We start from the raw sequence: 18965 nt of genomic DNA on the forward strand, positions 1-18965 counted from the left end.
TGGACAACGTTTAATGGGAAAATGACACAACTTTTCCCTCCCTCCCTCCCTCCCTTCCTTCCTTCCTTCCTTTCCTTCTTTCTTTCCTTATTTATTTATTTTTTTGAGACGGAATTTCACTCTTGTTGCCCAGGCTGGAGTGCAGTGACGCGATCTCAGCTTACTGCAACCTCCTCTTCCCAGGTTCAACTGTCTCAGCCTCCCAGGTAGCTGGAATTACAGGTGCCCGCCACCATGCCCAGCTAATTTTTGTATTTTTAGTAGAGATGGGGTTTCGTCATGTTGGCCAAGCTGGTCTCGAACTCCTGACCTCAAGGCGATCCACATGCCTCAGCCTCCCAAAGTGTTGGGATTACAGGCGTGATCCACTGTGCCCAGCAACTTTTTTAAATGCTAGGATTTTTATTATCTGTATGTCTTTGAGGAGGAACACCATGAAAGCTTTTAATACCTTCATAGCTTTTAATTCTTAAGAGTTCTGGGAGTATAACTACCTATATTTTTGTATTTTATCCTACTAATATCCCCCTAAAGTAGACATCATTCTCATTATCTCCATCTTGTAGAAGTGAAATTAGCTACAGAACTTAGGTGGGTGTTAGTTCATTCTGATTGTTAGAACTTCATATAGGCATCTGTTGGATACCAGCCACTCAGGTACCATGGATTAAGAGATACATTAAGTGCAGGATTGCCCTTTTGCTGCTGACAGTATCCTTCTGTCTTACTGTATTCCTCGGGACGTCTGAGACCAACACCAGCATTGCAGACTTCTCAGGAGGCCATCTGTGAGTTATTCTGAGCTATTCTAGTTACCAAAGTGCTCAGGATGCCTTGATGCCTGGAGAACTTAGCCTGCTGCTGGCATCAGCCTTGGCCCATTATGGTCCTTGAATTATAGTTGGGTTTTGCTCATCATCACCACAGGGAATTGTTTTTTCATTTCAATGCTTTGCCTTTATTCTTTTCTGGTAGATGACAATGAAGGAGACAAAAAGAAGAAAGATAAGAAGAAAAAGAAAGGAGAAAAGGAAGAGAAAGAGAAAGAGAAGAAAAAAGGACCTAGCAAAGCCACTGTTAAAGCTATGCAAGAAGCTCTGGCTAAGCTTAAAGAGGAAGAAGAAAGACAGAAAAGAGAAGAGGAAGAACGTATAAAACGGCTTGAAGAATTAGAAGCCAAGCGTAAAGAAGAGGTATGTTTTCATGAAGTTGGTAACATTGATACTGTGTTTAACTTAAAATCTATTCTCTGTAAAATATCTTTAATCTTCTAATTCTGAGAATTTCATAGTTGCATGGTAATTCAGTTATATTATTTTTCTGATACAAATAATAAGATGAAGAGGTACAGCACATCTTTATTTTCTCAATAATAGATTCCTTGATACATAAGTTGCTTATGTATCATTGCCAATAATCTGATGTCATATTAATTAATAATCATGTACAACATTTAAAATACTTTGATTTGGAATCTCCAAACATAGTATGCATGTGTCTCAAGAGATTTATTTGAAGTTTGGATTGTTTGCATTTGGATTTTATAGTTCGTTAAATGAATACAGGTTTTGTCTGACATGTACTCTTTTATAGGAACGATTGGAACAAGAAAAAAGAGAAAGGAAAAGCAAAAGAAAAGAAAGAAAAGAACGCTTGAAAAAAGAAGGGAAACTTTTAACTAAATCCCAGAGAGAAGCCAGAGCCAGAGCTGAAGCTACTCTTAAACTCCTACAAGCTCAGGGTGAGTGGTACTCTTCATTAACTGAGCAGTCAGAGAGCTCTGCACATGCAGTTATATCCCTTAATGTTCAGAAGGAGAATAGAATTTGCATCAGGACAGTTTCTATCAAAATCTGTGAAAAAGGTCAGTAAAACGTAAGGAATAGGTGATGTAATTTCATTGTTTAGGAAGATGATGCCTACACAAGGATAAAAATGTATATGTAAATAATAGTATGTCTAACTGAGTTTTCCTCCCACAAAGAAGAATAGTGATAATAATAGAATGAGTCCCTGTGTACCTATCAGCCAGCTTCAACAATCAGGACCATTTGACATTCTTGTTTTGTACTTCTCCATCTACTTTTTATCTTGGCGAGTTTTAAAGTGAATCCCAAAAAATAAGAAATACAGTGATTCTCAGACAGCATATTAGTTTACCCACATGACCACAGTGAAAGAGTATTCATGACTTTTTTTTTTTAACCTTTTCCTTACTTTCTGACACAACAGGATATCCCAGGTTCATCTTGCATGGCCTGAGACCTGGAATCAGTTGTTTATCCAAAGAGCTTTGGTTCCTTTTAGAGGGGAATAGTGTTTAGAGATCACAACTGGGCATATAATTTATTACTTTTTTGAAAGGTAAGATGATTTAAAATAGTGTCTTTGCTCCAATGAGAAGACTATATTGGGGCCTCTCTTAAATTTCCTGTTCCTATATTCCCTAGATTTTTAGATTACAGGCATTTTGGTGTTTATGCTATAATTACAGTGATAGCTACCATTTATTGTGTGCTTAGTGTGTAACTGATGCTACAGTGTCTTTGACATTGTCTATTTTCCCTCATAAAATTCTTATAGCTATTTTACTTCCATCATATAGATGAGGAAATGGTGGTTCAGAGAGTGTAAACAGACTACCCAAGGTCACAGAGCTGAAATTTAAGCTGGTCTGTGCCACTTTTTCTTACACGTATGTTCAGCTAGGAGCATTAGATGTGAAGAAACCCAGTACTTAGATTTTAGACAGTTTTATTCTTAACTGAGAATATAGCTTTTTAAAAATTTTAAATGAAATCAGGTACAAACTTGAATATAGTTAGCATTCATACATCCGATTTCATCGTTGACTATTGGAGAGGCTAAAAGCACCCATGAAGAAATTGAGATGGGACCAAGCAGGGAGTGATTTGCCAGTCTCAAAAATGCTGTTTTAAGGAGCAGTTAGACTTGTAGTTATGGAAATTACAGTGTAAAATGATGGACTTTTAGCATCAGTCTTTAGCATAGGCTTGTAAGAGATGATCTCTCAAGTGGCATCTCTGACCCTGGTCTCTTACTCTTCAGTGTTGTCCAGTGTTTACCATCTTACTGATTCCCTATCGTCTATGAATAAAAGTCCAAATTCCTTAGCTTCACATTCAAGGTCCCCCCCCCACAGCCCACTCACAGGAGTCATCTCATTAAAAGATCCTACGGTGTTGTTTCATTATATGTTTGGAAGACAGCTGCTTACTACATTTATTACCTAGATATTGTAAAACTTAATTCATTGAGCTGAAAATGTACTCTCAGGGAGTGTAGGCATCTGCAGGTGTTTTCATAAAATTACTCTGAAATGTGCAGCAGGTTAACTTGTCAATCATCCTTTAGCCTGTGACTACTAAGCACAGTCTCATATATATATATGAGTACTTTATCAATAATTTGTAATAAACTCATTTCAGGCAAAGAGCTTCTTCAAGAACTTGATTGTGATGTCTTAGTTTGTAAAGTGAATGGAATGTCTAAACACATACAAGTCTTGGTGTTGATTACAAATACAGCAGCTTATTTGAGAGTCTGTGACTAGAAGAGTAGTCAGTTGATTAAGTCTAGGGTATTACTGGGACCACCCTTCAGGTAATCCAGCCTACAGTTTTCCCTTAGGCCCATGCTTTTCATCTTAGTAGGTGTAGGCTGCTAGGCAAGGAAACCTTTAATCGAAGTGATGATCTCTGCGTTCTCAGCTGGCTTGATCCTCTTTCTTTGGTTTGTTTAATGTATTTGTCTTATCAGTCATAGCTATGGTTTTACCATTCTAGACATTCTTCAGCACATGCACAGCACACATCCATATATATTCCTACTTTAGAGATAACATTTTTAGTCATTTTCCTTTATTAGTGACTTCATTCAAAATCCCATGGTATACAATTTCTGTTGTCTTTATTCTAAGGCTTCTGCCCATAGTGAGAGACTGTGTCAGTAATCCAGCAATCTATAGATTCAGTTCAATCCCAGTCAAAATCACAGCATATTTTGTAGCTGTCTATCAGCTAGTCTAAAATGGATATGAAGAGACTGGAGAGTTAGAATGGCCAAAATAAGTTTGAAAAAGGAGAACAAACTTAGAATACGTGATTTCAAGACTTAGTATAAAGCTATAGGAATTAATACAGTGTGATATTGCCAGAAAGATAGATAGTCTATACACGGTTAGTATATAGGTGAAAGGTAATTCAGTGGATAAAATACAGTATTTGTAGCAAGTGGTACTAGAACAATTGGACATCTGTATGCAGAAAAATCCAAAACTCTAGTTTTAATCCCCACTGTATAAAAATTGACCCGGCAGGGCGCGGTGGCTCATGCCTGTAATTCCAGCAGTTTGGGAGGCCAAGATGGGTGGATCACAAGGTCAGGAGATCGAGACCATCCTGGCTAACATGGTGAAACCCCCCTCTCTACTAAAAATACAAAACAAAGTTAGCCGGGTGCTGTGGCACGTGCCTGTAGTCCCAGCTACTCTGGAGGCTGAGGCAGGAGAATGGCGTGAAGCCGGGAGGCGGAGCTTGCAGTGAGCCGAGATTGCACCACTGCACTCCAGCCTGGGCGACAGAGCAAGACTCCGTCTCAACAAAACAAACAAAAAATTAACCCAAATGGGCATTATATCTAAATGTAAAATATACAGTAATACTTTCAGAGGAAAACATAGGAGGATAGTGCTTAGGTAGGACTCTAAACCATAAAAGGAAAAAAGATACATTTTCAGAAAGACCAGTCAAAACTTTTCTCTGCAAAAGACACTGTTGAGAGAATTCTAAGACAGTACCTCCAAATCAGATATCTGACAAAGAATTAATGTCCAAAATATATAAAGACCTCTCAGAATTCAACTATAAGAAAACCAATAAGTTCGTTTAAAAATGTGCAAAAAGTTTCAACAGACATTTTCACCAAGAAGCTATACACATCTGAAGACTGTTCTAAAAAAAGAGAAACTTATCTTTACCACATTCAGAACAGCTGAAACTCTTTTTTTTTTTTTCTTTTTTTGAGACAGAGTTTCACTCTTGTTGCCCAGGCTGGAGTGCAATGGCGCAATCTCAGCTCACTGCAACCTCTGCCTCCCAGGTTCAAGCGATTCTCCTGCCTCAGCTTCCCGAGTAACTGGGATTATAGGCACCCACCAACACAATATAATTTTTTTTTAATAATATACTTTTTTGTATTTTTAGTAGAGATGGGATTTCACCATGTTGGCCAGGATGGTCCTGGACTCCTGACCTCAGGTGATCCACCCACCTCGGCTTCCCAAAGTGCTGGGATTACAGGCTTGAGCCGTCACACCCGGCTGAAACTCTTCTGCATTACTGGTGGGAAAGCAAGGTAGTATAGCCACTTTGGAAAACAACTGGCAGTGTCTTTATAAAAATTAAGGTCGTATTTACGTTATGTTTCATCTTTCACACTACAAAATATTTGCCCAATAGAAATGTTCACACAAAAATCTGTCTGAAAATGTTCATACCTGCTTTATTCATAATTGCAAAAAAGCAGAAACAACTCAAATGTCCTTCAGCTGTTGAATGGATAAGCAAACTGTGATATATCCATACAATGGAATGCTGCCCAACAATAAAAAGAAACGAAGTATTGACATGTGCAACAGAGTGAGTGACTCTCAAATCCATTATGATGATAGAGGCCAAACTAAGATTCCATTTATGTGACATTTTAGAAATGGGAAATCTTTCGGTTTTAGAACAGATCAGTGGTTACCAGAGGCTAAGAAGGTAAGGAGGGTTTGACTACATGGAGCAGCGCAGGGTGATGGAGTGATGGAGCCTTTCTTCATCTTCATTGTGATGGTGATGCACGTATCAAAACTCTCACTGTGTATAAAAAAAGAATTTTTACTGTATGTAAATTTTAAAATACCTTATATAAAAAAGATACAAGTTTTCCCATGAATATCCTTTCATATTTTAGGGTATGTGTCTCTGTGGTGAATGCAATGCTATCCTTTAAATAGTACTTCTCAGGTGACATGTAAGTAGTATAAGCCTCAAGTTTTTCATTTTTATCCCTCAGGTGTTGAAGTGCCATCAAAAGACTCTTTGCCAAAGAAGAGGCCAATTTATGAAGATAAAAAAAGGAAAAAAATACCACAGCAGCTAGAAAGTAAAGAAGGTTTGTATACAAAATAGCCTGTAACGTAGGAACTATTTTGTTTGCCTTTACCCCACAATCTTCAAAACAGTATCTGTAAAGAAGAAAGGAAAACATCTGAAATGCATATTGAAACTTATTTTTTAAACTTATTTCTTATTAATGCCATTATTCTCACTTGATTCACATGACAAGCTAATGGAAAAGTATTTTACTTTGAAAATCTGGGTTCTACCCTATGAATATTGTAACTGTTAACTCTGAGAAGTAAAACTACAATTCCTATCTTTTCTTGGTTTCTTTCTTAGCCTTCTGTGATTTTTATATTTTACTTATTGAGCAGAAAGAATAGTTTCCTGTAGAACATATGACTATATTTAAACATTTTCTTTTTTTCTTTTTTTTTGAGGCAGAGTCTCGCTCTGTCGCCCAGGCTGGAGTGCAGTGGCCGGATCTCAGCTCACTGCAAGCTCCGCCTTCCGGGTTCACGCCATTCTCTTGCCTCGGCCTCCCGAGTAGCTGGGACTACAGGCGCCCGCCACCTCGCCCAGCTAGTTTTTTGTGTTTTTTTTTTTTAGTAGAGACGGGGTTTCACCGTGTTAGCCAGGATGGTCTCCATCTCCTGACCTCGTGATCTGCCCGTCTCGGCCTCCCAAAGTGCTGGGATTACAGGCTTGAGCCATCGTGCCCGGCCTATTTAAACATTTTCTAAAGTTGGAGAAATAGGTTTGCACAGGCTGGGCGCGGTGGCTCACGCCTATAATCCCAGCACGTTGGAGGCTGAGGGGGGTGGATCACCTGAGGTCAGGAGTCCAAGACCAGCCTGGCCAACATGATGAAACCCCGCCTCTACTGAAAATAAAAAAATTAGCCTGTCATAGTGGCAGGCACCTGTAATCCCAGCTACTTGGCAGGCTGAGGCAGTGAGAGTTGCTTGAAATCAAGAGGTGGAGGTTGCAGTGAGCTGAGATTGTACCACTGCACTCCAGCCTAGGTGACAGAGTGAGACTCCATCAAATAAATAAATAAATAAATAAATAAATAAATAAATAAATAAATAGGTTTGCACTACTGTTTTTTATTCAGTACTTAATGGAGTTTCTTAACAGAAATTATACATCAGAAAAAACATTATCTTGGTTTCTGCCCTTTTTTCAGTGTCTGAATCAATGGAATTATGTGCTGCTGTAGAAGTTATGGAACAAGGAGTACCAGAAAAGGAAGAGACACCACCTCCTGTTGAACCAGGTGGGTAGCATTATCTGATTATTTAATTAGTGAATTCTTATTAAATAGTGTTGGTGTGTCATAAGTTGTCTTAGTTATTATAAATAGTTGGGGAGAACCAAATAAGTATCTGACTGGATGGCTCTCTTTCTTCATAGTTCTTTCTTTTCTATTTCTTTTCATTTCTACTTTGAATAAGTATCCAAGTGAGACTTGCATCAGTTTTGTTCTTTCCAGCAGTGTTAATAAAATGTTTTGTAGAAAGGAAACACTTTGGAGGGCGAGGTGGATAGATCACGAGGTCAGGAGATCAAGACCATCCTGGCTAACACGGTGAAACCCTGTGTCTACTGAAAATACAAAAAATTAGCCAGGTGTGGTGGCGGGTGCCTGTAATCCCAGCTACTCGGGAGGCTGAGGCAGGAGAATTGCTTGAACCTAGGAGGCAGAGGTTACAGGGACGTTGCAATGAGCTGAGATCATGCCATTGCACTCCAGCCTGGGTGACAGAGCAAAAAAAAAGAGTAGTAGGTTTTGGATTTTCTCTGATGTTTTTATTTATGACTCAGAAATCTCAAAAAAAGACCTGAAGGTCTTCATTTAATACTTGAGAAGCAAATTTAAAGCATTTTAACTAGAACTTTTAAGAACCATAAAATTGACATTTTAGACCTTCCTAAAGGTCAGCTTCTATTTACAATAATCAGAGAATTCAGCTTACTGATTGTGGGGTATCTGTGTATGTGCTGAGGAGTTGAGGAAAATCTCTGGCTTAAAAAAAAAAGAAAACATTGTTCTAATTCTGAAGACTAGATATTGATAGGAGAGCTGGGGCTGCCTAAATGTATGTTTGGTATTCCAGAGAATCCCCAGTGTTTAAAGATAGGATCAGGAATGGGAAAAGCCTTTAGAGAATACTAAGTCCAATTAACACTGGTGAATTATATGATTGATAGTTCCTTTCCTTTCTTTTTCTCTTTTCTCTTCTGAGCGAATAGGATCATTTCACCTGGGTAGACCTCAGCCCAGCATTGATATGACGAGATTAGAGAAATTCAGATTGATATGCTTAATAGCAGTCCATTATTGTAGGTCGTATTTTTAACACCAGAAGGAATTGCTAATTTAGATGGATGTTTTGGGTACCTGTTTCTGAGTCTCATTTCCTCCTCAAGATAATTTACCCAGACTTGTTAGTAAATAATGATTATTTCAGGGAAGCAGGTACTGCATGTCCTGTCCTACCCCTCATCTTCCTTTCATTTAAGAATAGTTGAGCCTGGTTAGATTTCAGTAAAGAAAAGCATTCTTGTTAAAGAAGAGTATTAGGTCTTTAATATCTAAATAATATTCAGAATTTAGCTTTCTGGCTGTTTGGGGGTCATGAGAACAGCCTTCTATTCTTATGTTGAACTGGAGTGATGGTAGTACTTTTGTACCTTCTGCTTTGGAATTTAAATACCTGTAAAGGTTAAAAGCAAAATAATAAATTCCTTTCATAAAGTATGAGTTGGATGATCAAAAAGAAGACATATGTGAAATTTCATTTGTTTTCAAGAACTGAGTACATTCATATAGCTTTTTCAAGATCTAAAGAAACATTTAAATTGATTAAATTAATGAAACAATTAGCTTGAATACAAAATCGGTTATGTTTAATATGATGACAGTACTAGGAAATGGAAGCATTTAGTAATAGTAAATTGTAACATGCTAGCTATATTAAAAAGTTCTAAAGATAATAGCTGCATACGTATTTTTTACATAACTGAAACATTATTTTTATGTCAGTGTAATTTTGTACTTTTTTCTAAATAATTTAGAAATAAGTTTTTTCTAAATACTTCATATTTCTAAATAATTTTGTGTCTTAAATGCAAATTTTACTTACAGAAGAAGAAGAAGATACTGAGGATGCTGGACTGGATGACTGGGAAGCTATGGCCAGTGATGAGGAGACAGAAAAAGGTGAATACCTCATAAGCACACACTGATAAATCCAGTGGCTGTTAGAAATGAATGATATATATTTAAATGAATAGTCTTTTGATTATGAAAACCATATGAACATTTCTGGGGATAGGGATCAGTCTCGTGTTCTCTCCTTTGCCGTGGTTTCTAAGTCCTCGTGTGGATCTTCGTTTTGTGAATGAGTGGTTCCTCAGAATGTTATTTGTAAGATAACTGCCTAAGGTTTAGAATGTATTTTTTCAGAATGATGATGTTACAAATAGGGTTGTTACTAAAACTGACTTACAAAAAGCACTGCTAAAAGGTAATGAAGAGATAAATACTATAGTTCCTGGTAAGTATGAATAGAAAGTAAGCGTTTTTGTCATTATTTCCCCTTCTTTATTACTAAAATCTCTACTTTGAGATTTAATTTCCTGTTAATTTTACTAACTTACTGATAATGGTATCTGGCCCTTTGATTTTTTTCAGACTCCCCCCATCTTTGTTTTTAAAGGTATACATTTTTCTTTAAGCATGACTTTAGTCAAATTCTGTAAGTTCTGATATGTTGATATTTTCTCATTTTCATTTTGATGTATTTTACCTAAGATTTATTTAGTGTATTTCTTTTTTTTTTTTTGAGGTGGAGTTTCACTCTTGTTGCCCAGGCTGGAGTGCAATGGCGCAATCTCGACTCACAGCAAACTCTGCCTCCTGGGTTCAAACCATTCTCTTGCCTCAGCCTCCGGAGTAGCTGGGATTACAGGCATGCACCACCACACCCGGCTAATTTTGTATTTTTAGTAGAGATGGGGTTTCTCCATGTTGGTCAGGCTGGTCTCCAACTCCCGACCTCAGGTGATCCGCCCACTTCATCCTCCCAAAGTCCTGGGATTGCAGGCGTGAGCCACCGCACCCGGCCTAGTATATTTCTTAATTTACAAAAATGGGCATTTTCTAATTGTCTTTGTTACTTCATTGTGATCAGAGAACATACATGATTCCATCCTTTGAAGTATGTTGAGTATTGCTATACAACCTAGCATAGTCAGTTATTGTAAGTGTTTCATATTTGGAAAGAATTCATATTCTGCAGTAGTTGGATGCCTTGGTTTCTATATTTAGGTCAAGTCTGCTAATCATTTTGTTCCAGTCTTTTATAGCGTTCTGAGGGTTTTTTGTTTTTGCTTTCTTTTTTTCTGATCTGCTCTTTCTCTCTGTTACTGGGACCAGTGTCTTAAAATCTCCAATCATGATTGTAGATTTTCTGTTTCTCCCGAGTTCTGTTAAATTTTGCTTTATGTATTTTTATGCTATGTCATTAGGTGAATACAATTTTGTATCTTTCTAATGAATTGACTCTTTTATGATTGATCTATATATATGTTTCTAACAATGCCTTTTGATATAAAAGTCTACCTAAAATTCGTATAGGTACATGAGCTTTGATTTACATGATCTTTTTCGTTCTTTATTACTCTTTCTGTATCCGTAAATAGCATCTTAGTCCATTTGTGCTGCTCTAACAAAATACCACAGACTTGGTAGCACTAAAGAACAGAAATGTATTTCTCACAGTTCTGGCGGCTGGGAAGTCCCAAGATCAAGGCCCACTGGAGTCTGGTAGAGGCTGCTCTCTGCTTCCAAGATGGCACCTTGGTGCTGCATCCTCCAGAGGGAAGGATGGCTGTGTCTTCACATGGTGGAAGGGAGGGAAGGGCAAGAGGAGCAAACTCTCTTTGAAGGCACTTTTCTGCGGGCATGAATCCATTTATGAGAGTGGCTTAATCACTCCCCCAAACCTTCCCTACCACCCTGCTACCCGCTGCCCGCAAAATGGGGATTAAGTTTTCAACATGAATTTTAGAGGGGACACCATTTACAAGTCACAGCTAGGATCTAGTTGAGATTTTTTTAGTCCAGTTTGTCGATCTTTATATTTTACCTAGAGTACGTAGCCCGTTACATGTAACAGTTGGTGTGATTAACATTTGGTGTAAGTATATTGATTTTAAACATTTCATCTTACCAAGTCCTTTTTTGTTTTGCATGGTTCTTTTTCTCTCTAATCATCTTTTGGGTTACTAGGTTTTAAAAGTTTTTTTTTTTCTCCTTCCATGAGCTTAGCAGTTGTGTACTTTTCTAAAAAACTTTTTAGTGATTAAGAACATTTTTAGCACGTACCTTTGAACTAACAGTGTCCAGTGTTATCCTCTAACAATGCAGGGGCTTTAGAGTACTTGAATGACGTTTACCCAATACTCTGTTTAGATATCATTGCTCTCGGCCGGGCGTGACAGCTCACACCTGCAATCCCAGCACTTTGGGAGGCCAAGGTAGGCAAAGCACGTGAGATCAGGAGTTTGAGACCAGCCTGGCCAACATGGCGAAACGCCACCTCTACTAAAAATACAAAAATTAGCTGGGCATGGTAGCGTGCGCCTGTAATCCCAACTACTCAGGTGACTGAGGCACGAGAATCGCTTGAACCCGGAAAGCGTAGGTTGCAGCCAGCTGAGATTACACCACTACACTCCAGCCTGGGCGACAGAGTGAGACTGTAGCTCAAAAAAAAATAAACAAAAAGGATATAATTGTTTTCATTTCTTGTCATTATCTATTTAAAACCTCATCTTAGCTTATATTTTATGTAGTCAGTACTTACAAGTTTATCCACATTGTTAACATTTTGTTGTGCTTCATTTCCTGCATCTTTGACCTTCCGTTTGAGATCATTTCTTCCTATCTGAAGAACACGTTAGAGTTTTTTTTTTTTTATGAATCAGTTAGACATTCTGTTTTGCTTTCTAAAAACATCTTTATTACATCTTCATTCTTTAGTTTTATATATTTACTGAGTAAGGAATTATTGGTTGAAGTTTAACACTTTTAAGTTATTCCCTTGCCCTGGCTTTCATTGTTCCTGTTGAGAAGTCAGGTATCAGCCTCAATTTTTCATGTGATTTTGGTTTTTAGCAGTTTTATCATGATGTAGCCAGAATAGGTTTTAAAAAATACATTCTATTTGTAGAGCTTTATTAATATATGGTTTTATGTTTTTGTCAGTTTTATGAGCCATTTTCTCCCTCAGAATCCCAATGATGTCTGATAGGCCCTCTTATTGTATCATTGTTTCCTATTTTCTGTATTTTCCACCTAGTGAGTCTCTGTGGTTCATTCTGGATTGCTTCTCTTGACTGTCTTCTAGGTCACTGTTTTTCTTCTCTTCTGAGGTTAGGCCCACCTTTTGAATTCTTAATTTCATTTGGTTGTATTTTTCAGTTTTAGTATTTCCATTTAATTATTTTTTATAGTTTTAATTGACCTTCTAAAATTTTAACTTTGTCTTTTGCTTCTGACTGTTAGAAGCACAGTCATTTTAAAATTTTGATTTTATAACTTTATGAAAGTCCTTTTGGTGTTTTATATGTTGGTTCTTCTCATGTAAATTGTTTTCTCATGTGCCTTGTTCTTTTTATATATGTGCTGGATATTTTGCTTGGAGAAGTAATTTGAGGTCAAGAATGATGTTTTCTTTTCTCCAGAGCTACTTTATCTGTTACTTCCACAAGGTACCTGAGTGAACTAGCAATATGGAATCATCTTATTCTAGACTTAGAATCCAGAGGATCTGAAGGTGATCTGCCAATAATGGGGAGATCCTGTTTGTTTCTTATTCATCCTTATTCCTAGGGTACAGCTCTTCATGATTTTACCCCACAGTAAGAGTGTAACCCAATGTCTGCTCACTGCACCCTCTTGAATTCTTAGTATTCTGGTAGGTCTGGACTCCCAGTGCAGCTTAGCCTTTGATCTGCCTCCTCCCGAATCAACAAATGATCATAAGGGGAAAGTGGTACTAAAGACTGTTCTCACCTCCTTGGGTTTCTGTTCTCCCATGGATTCTGGCTTACTACTGCTGACTTCAGTATGGATTACTGTCTTAAGGTTTTACTGTTAAGTGACAGACTTCGTTTTAGCATGTAGACAAACACCTTGCATTTATGATGTATGAAAACACCGTGTTACTCCCTTAAATACAAGTTGAGCCTCTGAAATTAAAACATCTGAAATGTGAAATGCTCCAAAATCAAGTTTGAGCACCACGACGTGACGCTCAAAGGATATACTCATTGGAGCATTTCATATTTCAGGTTTTTCCGATTTCGGATACAAATATTCCAAATTTAAAAAAATACGAAGTAAGTATAGAATGCAAATATTCCAAATTTTAAAAAATCTGAAACAGTTCTGGTCCAGGCATTATTTCCTTCCCTTACTTTAAAGCAGGCTTGTCCAATCTGCAGTCTGTGGGCCGCATGCAGCCCAGGATGGCTTTCAGTGTGGCCCAGCACTAATTCGTAAACTTTCTTAAAATATGAGACTTTTCTGTGTGATTTTTTTTTTAAGCTCATCAGCTGTTATTTGTGTTAATGTGTTAGTGTATTTTATGTGTGGCCCAAGACAATTCTTCTTCTAATGTGGCTCAGGAAAGCCAAAAGATTGGACACCCCGGCTTTAAAGTCTCTTATCTTGATATAAATCTATCATATTAATGCTTATTTATTTAAAAATATATTTGTCTTCCTAGTAGAAGGAAACACAGTTCATATAGAAGTAAAAGAAAACCCTGAAGAGGAGGAAGAGGAGGAAGAAGAAGAGGAAGAGGAAGATGAAGAAAGTGAAGAAGAGGAGGAAGAGGAGGGAGAAAGTGAAGGCAGTGAAGGTGATGAGGAAGATGAAAAGATGTCCGATGAGAAGGATTCAGGGAAGACATTAGATAAAAAGCCGAGTAAAGAAATGAGCTCAGATTCTGAATATGACTCTGATGATGATCGGACTAAAGAGGAAAGGGCTTATGACAAAGCAAAACGGAGGATCGAGGTATTTATTCTATCCTTTCTCTTTACTTTCTTTCTTCCCACTCCTCTGTGATTATTAAAACCATACAACTAAAGGCTTTGAACAGCACTTTATATATCCTCAAGAATAGAATACTTTTCAGTTTTTGTAATGTTGAAATATTATTGGCCTTCGATACTGGTCTTATCCAAGGACGCCCCTCTCTTACCTGAGATAGAATGGTGTGACTACTTCATTTTTTTCTTGTTTTCTCCAAATTTTAATGTGTTCTTGGAGTGATAGTTTAAAAGTATGCAGAGGTATTCTGAGCATATGCCCTCTGCTTATAAACATCGGTTATCAGCAGTTACCAGCATCAGTTATAAGCATCAGTTTGCCTCACATATTTAGGTTAGTCACCATGAGGCATCCGATCACTTCAATTGTTTAAATCTGGTGGGTTGATGAGGCTTCTGTTTAGTAAAGTCCAATACCTGATAGGCTTTCTGTATTTTTCCTGCTTAATGCAGTAGATTTCAGTGGGCTTCAAGAGAAAGTTTTCTTTAGTTCTGTCAGCTTAATGTAAATAATACATTAAAAACTAGTTTGTTTGAGGATATTATACCATTTTAAAGCTAAAACTATTTTAGCTTTCCTTTTGTGTATTACTAATTTTTCAGTTTTTTGTTTTAATACCTGTATATCGACATTTGCCTTTTCTCCTGTAAAGTCTAAGTATGGATAAATTGTCTAAATTTTTAAAGGACTAAGAGGGTTTGTTATTCTAAATTAGGGTTTCTCAGCCCTGGCACTATTAAAATTTGGGGGCCAGATAATTCTTTGTTGTTGGGGATAGGGACTGTTCTCTTCCTTGTATGATATCGAACAACATCTTGGCCTTTACCTGCTAGATGCCTGTAGCATTCTTCCCCAACTGGCACCTCAGTTATGACTGTCTTTTCCCGTAGCACCTGCTCCCACCAGCTCCCTTGCCATATACTCATGTTCGAGAGAGTGATGGAATATCTGTACTGTGCTTGTTGATTTACAAACAAAATAAGTATAAAGCAGAAGAGCTTCTCAATTATCCTGCTCCCTAGATTAGTTAATGGTAGTGTGTATGAGCTTCATGTTTTTAAAAATAAAGGCCCTAGTCCCCAGTATAGTCATATGGAGGGTTAGGGCTTCAAGGTAGGAATTTTGGGGAAATGTTCAGTCCATAACAAACTTCATGGATCCATAAACCTTACTACGTATTATGATTTTCTGAAATTCACTCCATTCCTGTGTCAGAGTCTCCATTGTGGAATGGGATTTGTATTCTTATGCTGTCATTCCTTCAGTATACTTAGAATTTCTGAGTCAGTTTGTAACTCATTGCCCTCTAAAAATTTTAATACTTCACTAAGTGTGGGAGAGAGAGGCAGTTGTCCGCCGTGTCAAATAAAGTCATGATGTTTGAATTTGAGTTGTATGTACTGTGAGGTTGTTGGGTACTACTCTTTGCTAGTGAATAAGTCCTACTTTGTGCTCATCCCTGGCATCTCACTTTTGGTATTTTAAAGAGTTTTTCAGTTTCAGTTTCTACCAAAAAAATCTAATGTCTAGTACTAGAAATGCAAGTAAAGAGTTCTTACAGCCGGGCGCGGTGGCTCAAGCCTGTCATCCCAGCACTTTGGGAGGCGAGACTGGTGGATCAGAGGTCAGGAGATCGAGACATCCTGGCTAACACGGTGAAACCCCGTTCTACTGAAAAAAAAACCAAAAAACTAGCCGGGCGTGGTGGCGGCGCCTGTAGTCCCAGCTACTCGGGAGGCTGAGGTAGGAGAATGGCGTAAACCCGGGAGGGGAGGCGGAGCTTGCAGTGAGCTGGAGAACCGGCCATCTGCACTTCCAGCCCGGGCGACAGAGTAGACCTGTCTCAAAAAAAAAAAAAAAAAAAAGAAAAAAAGAAGTTTTTTTCTTACAGAAAATGTTTTTGATGAAAAATAGTTTTGTAAATGACATGTACTTCATGAGTTTGTTGCTCAATGTGTTTATCTAATTTGAATGCCAACTTTATTTGAAAGGTCATTTCAAAGAAAAACTATTGCTGGCATGTGTTTTTGGTCCTCAGAAAGCTGAAGCATTTAGGTCAATGTGACAAGAAGCACACTGTGGTTCGAGGAAAAGCTTTCTCGCCCTTGCTGGTGTTCATGGGAGTGGTAGAACGTTGGAAAGTCAGGACATGTTATACTTATTTAAGCTGAAGCTTAAATAAACAGTCTCCTCCTTGAGAGGTTTTATAGCGTTCGTATATTGGATAAAAGTGTGTAATACATTGCCTTTAAAAATCTTTAAAATTCTTAGGTTGCAGTGAAATTTTAAAATGTGCACGCTCGCCTGTTTTATGTAAATCCTCACACAAATTCAGGGTTGCTCTATATAGTCAGTATTATGGGAAGATTGATTCCTTTCGTAGTCATTATATTCCATTAAAGTAACTATGTACAAAAGTATTCAAAAATTTTGAAATGACACTTTATTCCTATTCATATTCAGCAGTGCTACTGTGAAATCTAAACAGGTTTTTCCTTGTCCAAAGGTGCTGTGGTGGGAATTAGATTGTAACGTTCACATTATAAATTGCAATTATGTGTAGTCAAATCAACCGAGAACTTGGATCCAGGCTGTGGCATTCTTTTGCCAAGGCAAAATAGAAAATAAGGATAGTGAGGATTTGATATATTTAATTTTTGATTTTTTTTTTCCCTAGAAACGGCGACTTGAACATAGTAAAAATGTAAATACCGAAAAGCTAAGAGCCCCTATTATCTGCGTACTTGGGCATGTGGACACAGGGAAGACAAAAATTCTAGATAAAGTAAGAAACTATTATATGTATTGATAGAACTTTGAAAAGAAGTGAATGGTACCTTATTAAAAAAAAAAAAACTTTTGAGACCAATAGGATATATAGGCAGTTCTGCTTAAAATAAATACGTTGCTAATCTCTTACTGTTTTTACTGCTATCTTTTCCATGTTGAAATACCAATCTGAACTTGCTGTCTTCTCATAGCTCCGCCACACACATGTACAAGACGGTGAAGCAGGTGGTATCACACAACAAATTGGGGCCACCAATGTTCCTCTTGAAGCTATTAATGAGCAGACTAAGATGATTAAAAATGTAAGTACATTGTATTTCATATATTTTAATCTCTTACAAAAATTAACATATGAACTATTTCAAACATAGAAAAAGGACGGAGACTAGTATAACAGCTACATATAGTCACCATTCAGAATTAATATGTATTATTTTGCCTATTTTGCTTTAGATCATTGTTTTTAAAGAATAAAACACTACATATTATAGGAGCTCTCACATTCCATTTCCTTCCCTCCCTTTCCCAGAGGCAGCCACTATTCCACAGTTAGTCATTCGCCTCCATGCTTTAACACTGATACCATTTATCCCCATAATTTAAAATTTTGTTTCGTTCTCTACTCTTTTTCCCTTCTAATCTAATCCATTTCTTTTCTTTTGTCCCATATTTTCTACTTGTTTGGAGGTATTCAGTTTATGTATGTTAGATGTAACACAGTAAGATAAATGTAAAGCTTAAAGAATCAGTATAATGTACACCACCCTTTACATGTCACCTTTGTTGGGCAATAGAACCTTGCAAGCTACTTCAGAAGCCCTCCAGGTGTAGCTTTCCAATCAAAGATCTCCAGCCACAACTTTTTAAGATAATCTCTACCTTTTAATGTGTTAGGAGTTGCAAAATGTACTCGAACTCCATCAGCCATTATTGGATTACTTCTATAGAGAAATGTTACCTAATTTACTATTTGATTATTCAGTGATGGGTTATTTAGGAAAGGTAGAATTAATGCCTGATCCTTTACCTTCTTTTAACCAGCTTTTAAAATAAAAGTGACCAGTATGATTTTCTTTTTTTTTTCTTTTTTTTGCCCCTCATAGAGACAGGATCTCCCTATGTTGCCCAGGCTGGTTTTGAACTCCTGTGCTCAAGCGATCCTCCCACCTCAGCCTCCCAAAGTGCTGGGATTACAGATGTGAGCCACTGTGCCCAGCCTGATTTTGTTTTGTATTGTTATGAACTAATGGTTTTAAACATATTTACTGTGCATTAGTCCATTTCAGTTATTATTGTGCTGAGATAGTCCCATCTTTGCCCAGTGGTTGGCTCCTGAATCTTTCTCATACAATTCTGGTTGTCCTAGTTTTGGTTGCATTCATGCTGTCTGGTATAGCAGGATGTTCCAGGTTCATGTAATACAGAAACTACCCAGACTGAGAACTGGCCCTTATAAACAATTCCTCAGTTTCATTATCACAGAGCAGGTGAAAGTGGTAGCTTTGGAACTGAGAAGCAATAAGTTGAAAAACAGAGCATATGTTATTACATGCTAATGTCTCCTTTTATTCCTTATTTAGTCTTGGTTCTGCATATAAAAAGAGTCTATGAGTTTTGTCTCTCCAGTTTTTGTTTTGTTTCTTTGCGATTGGGTTTTATGAAGCTTGTCTTCTAGTCAATTCCTAAGGAAGGGATTAAAAGAATTAACATTCCTTGAATTTTTGAATATTGAAGAGTTATTTTGTGGCCTTTATACTGGAAAGTCAGTTGGCCATATATAAAATCCTTGGTTGACATTTTCATTCTTTAAGTATCCTGTGTCCAATTTCTTCTCGCATAAAGTATTGCTGTTAAGTTTGATCATAGCCGGGCGCGGTGGCTCAAGCCTGTAATCCCAGCACTTTGGGAGGCCGAGA

At 37.5% G+C, this 18965-nt stretch overlaps 1 protein-coding gene across 1 annotated transcript in view; it reads left to right on the forward strand.

Moving 5' to 3' along the window:
* EIF5B (eukaryotic translation initiation factor 5B) overlaps window positions 1–18965 on the forward strand; it is a 68929-nt gene that overhangs the window by 27369 nt on the left and 22595 nt on the right. The window contains 8 exon segments of the mRNA XM_017861364.1: window positions 976–1193; window positions 1594–1741; window positions 6082–6180; window positions 7318–7407; window positions 9280–9354; window positions 13931–14223; window positions 16937–17044; window positions 17241–17351. Of these exon segments, the coding sequence (XP_017716853.1) occupies window positions 976–1193; window positions 1594–1741; window positions 6082–6180; window positions 7318–7407; window positions 9280–9354; window positions 13931–14223; window positions 16937–17044; window positions 17241–17351 (1142 nt within the window).

The sequence above is a fragment of the Rhinopithecus bieti genome, unplaced genomic scaffold (genome assembly GCF_001698545.2).
Source record: "Rhinopithecus bieti isolate Rb0 unplaced genomic scaffold, ASM169854v2 scaffold_61590, whole genome shotgun sequence".
Classification (NCBI taxonomy): domain Eukaryota; kingdom Metazoa; phylum Chordata; class Mammalia; order Primates; family Cercopithecidae; genus Rhinopithecus; species Rhinopithecus bieti.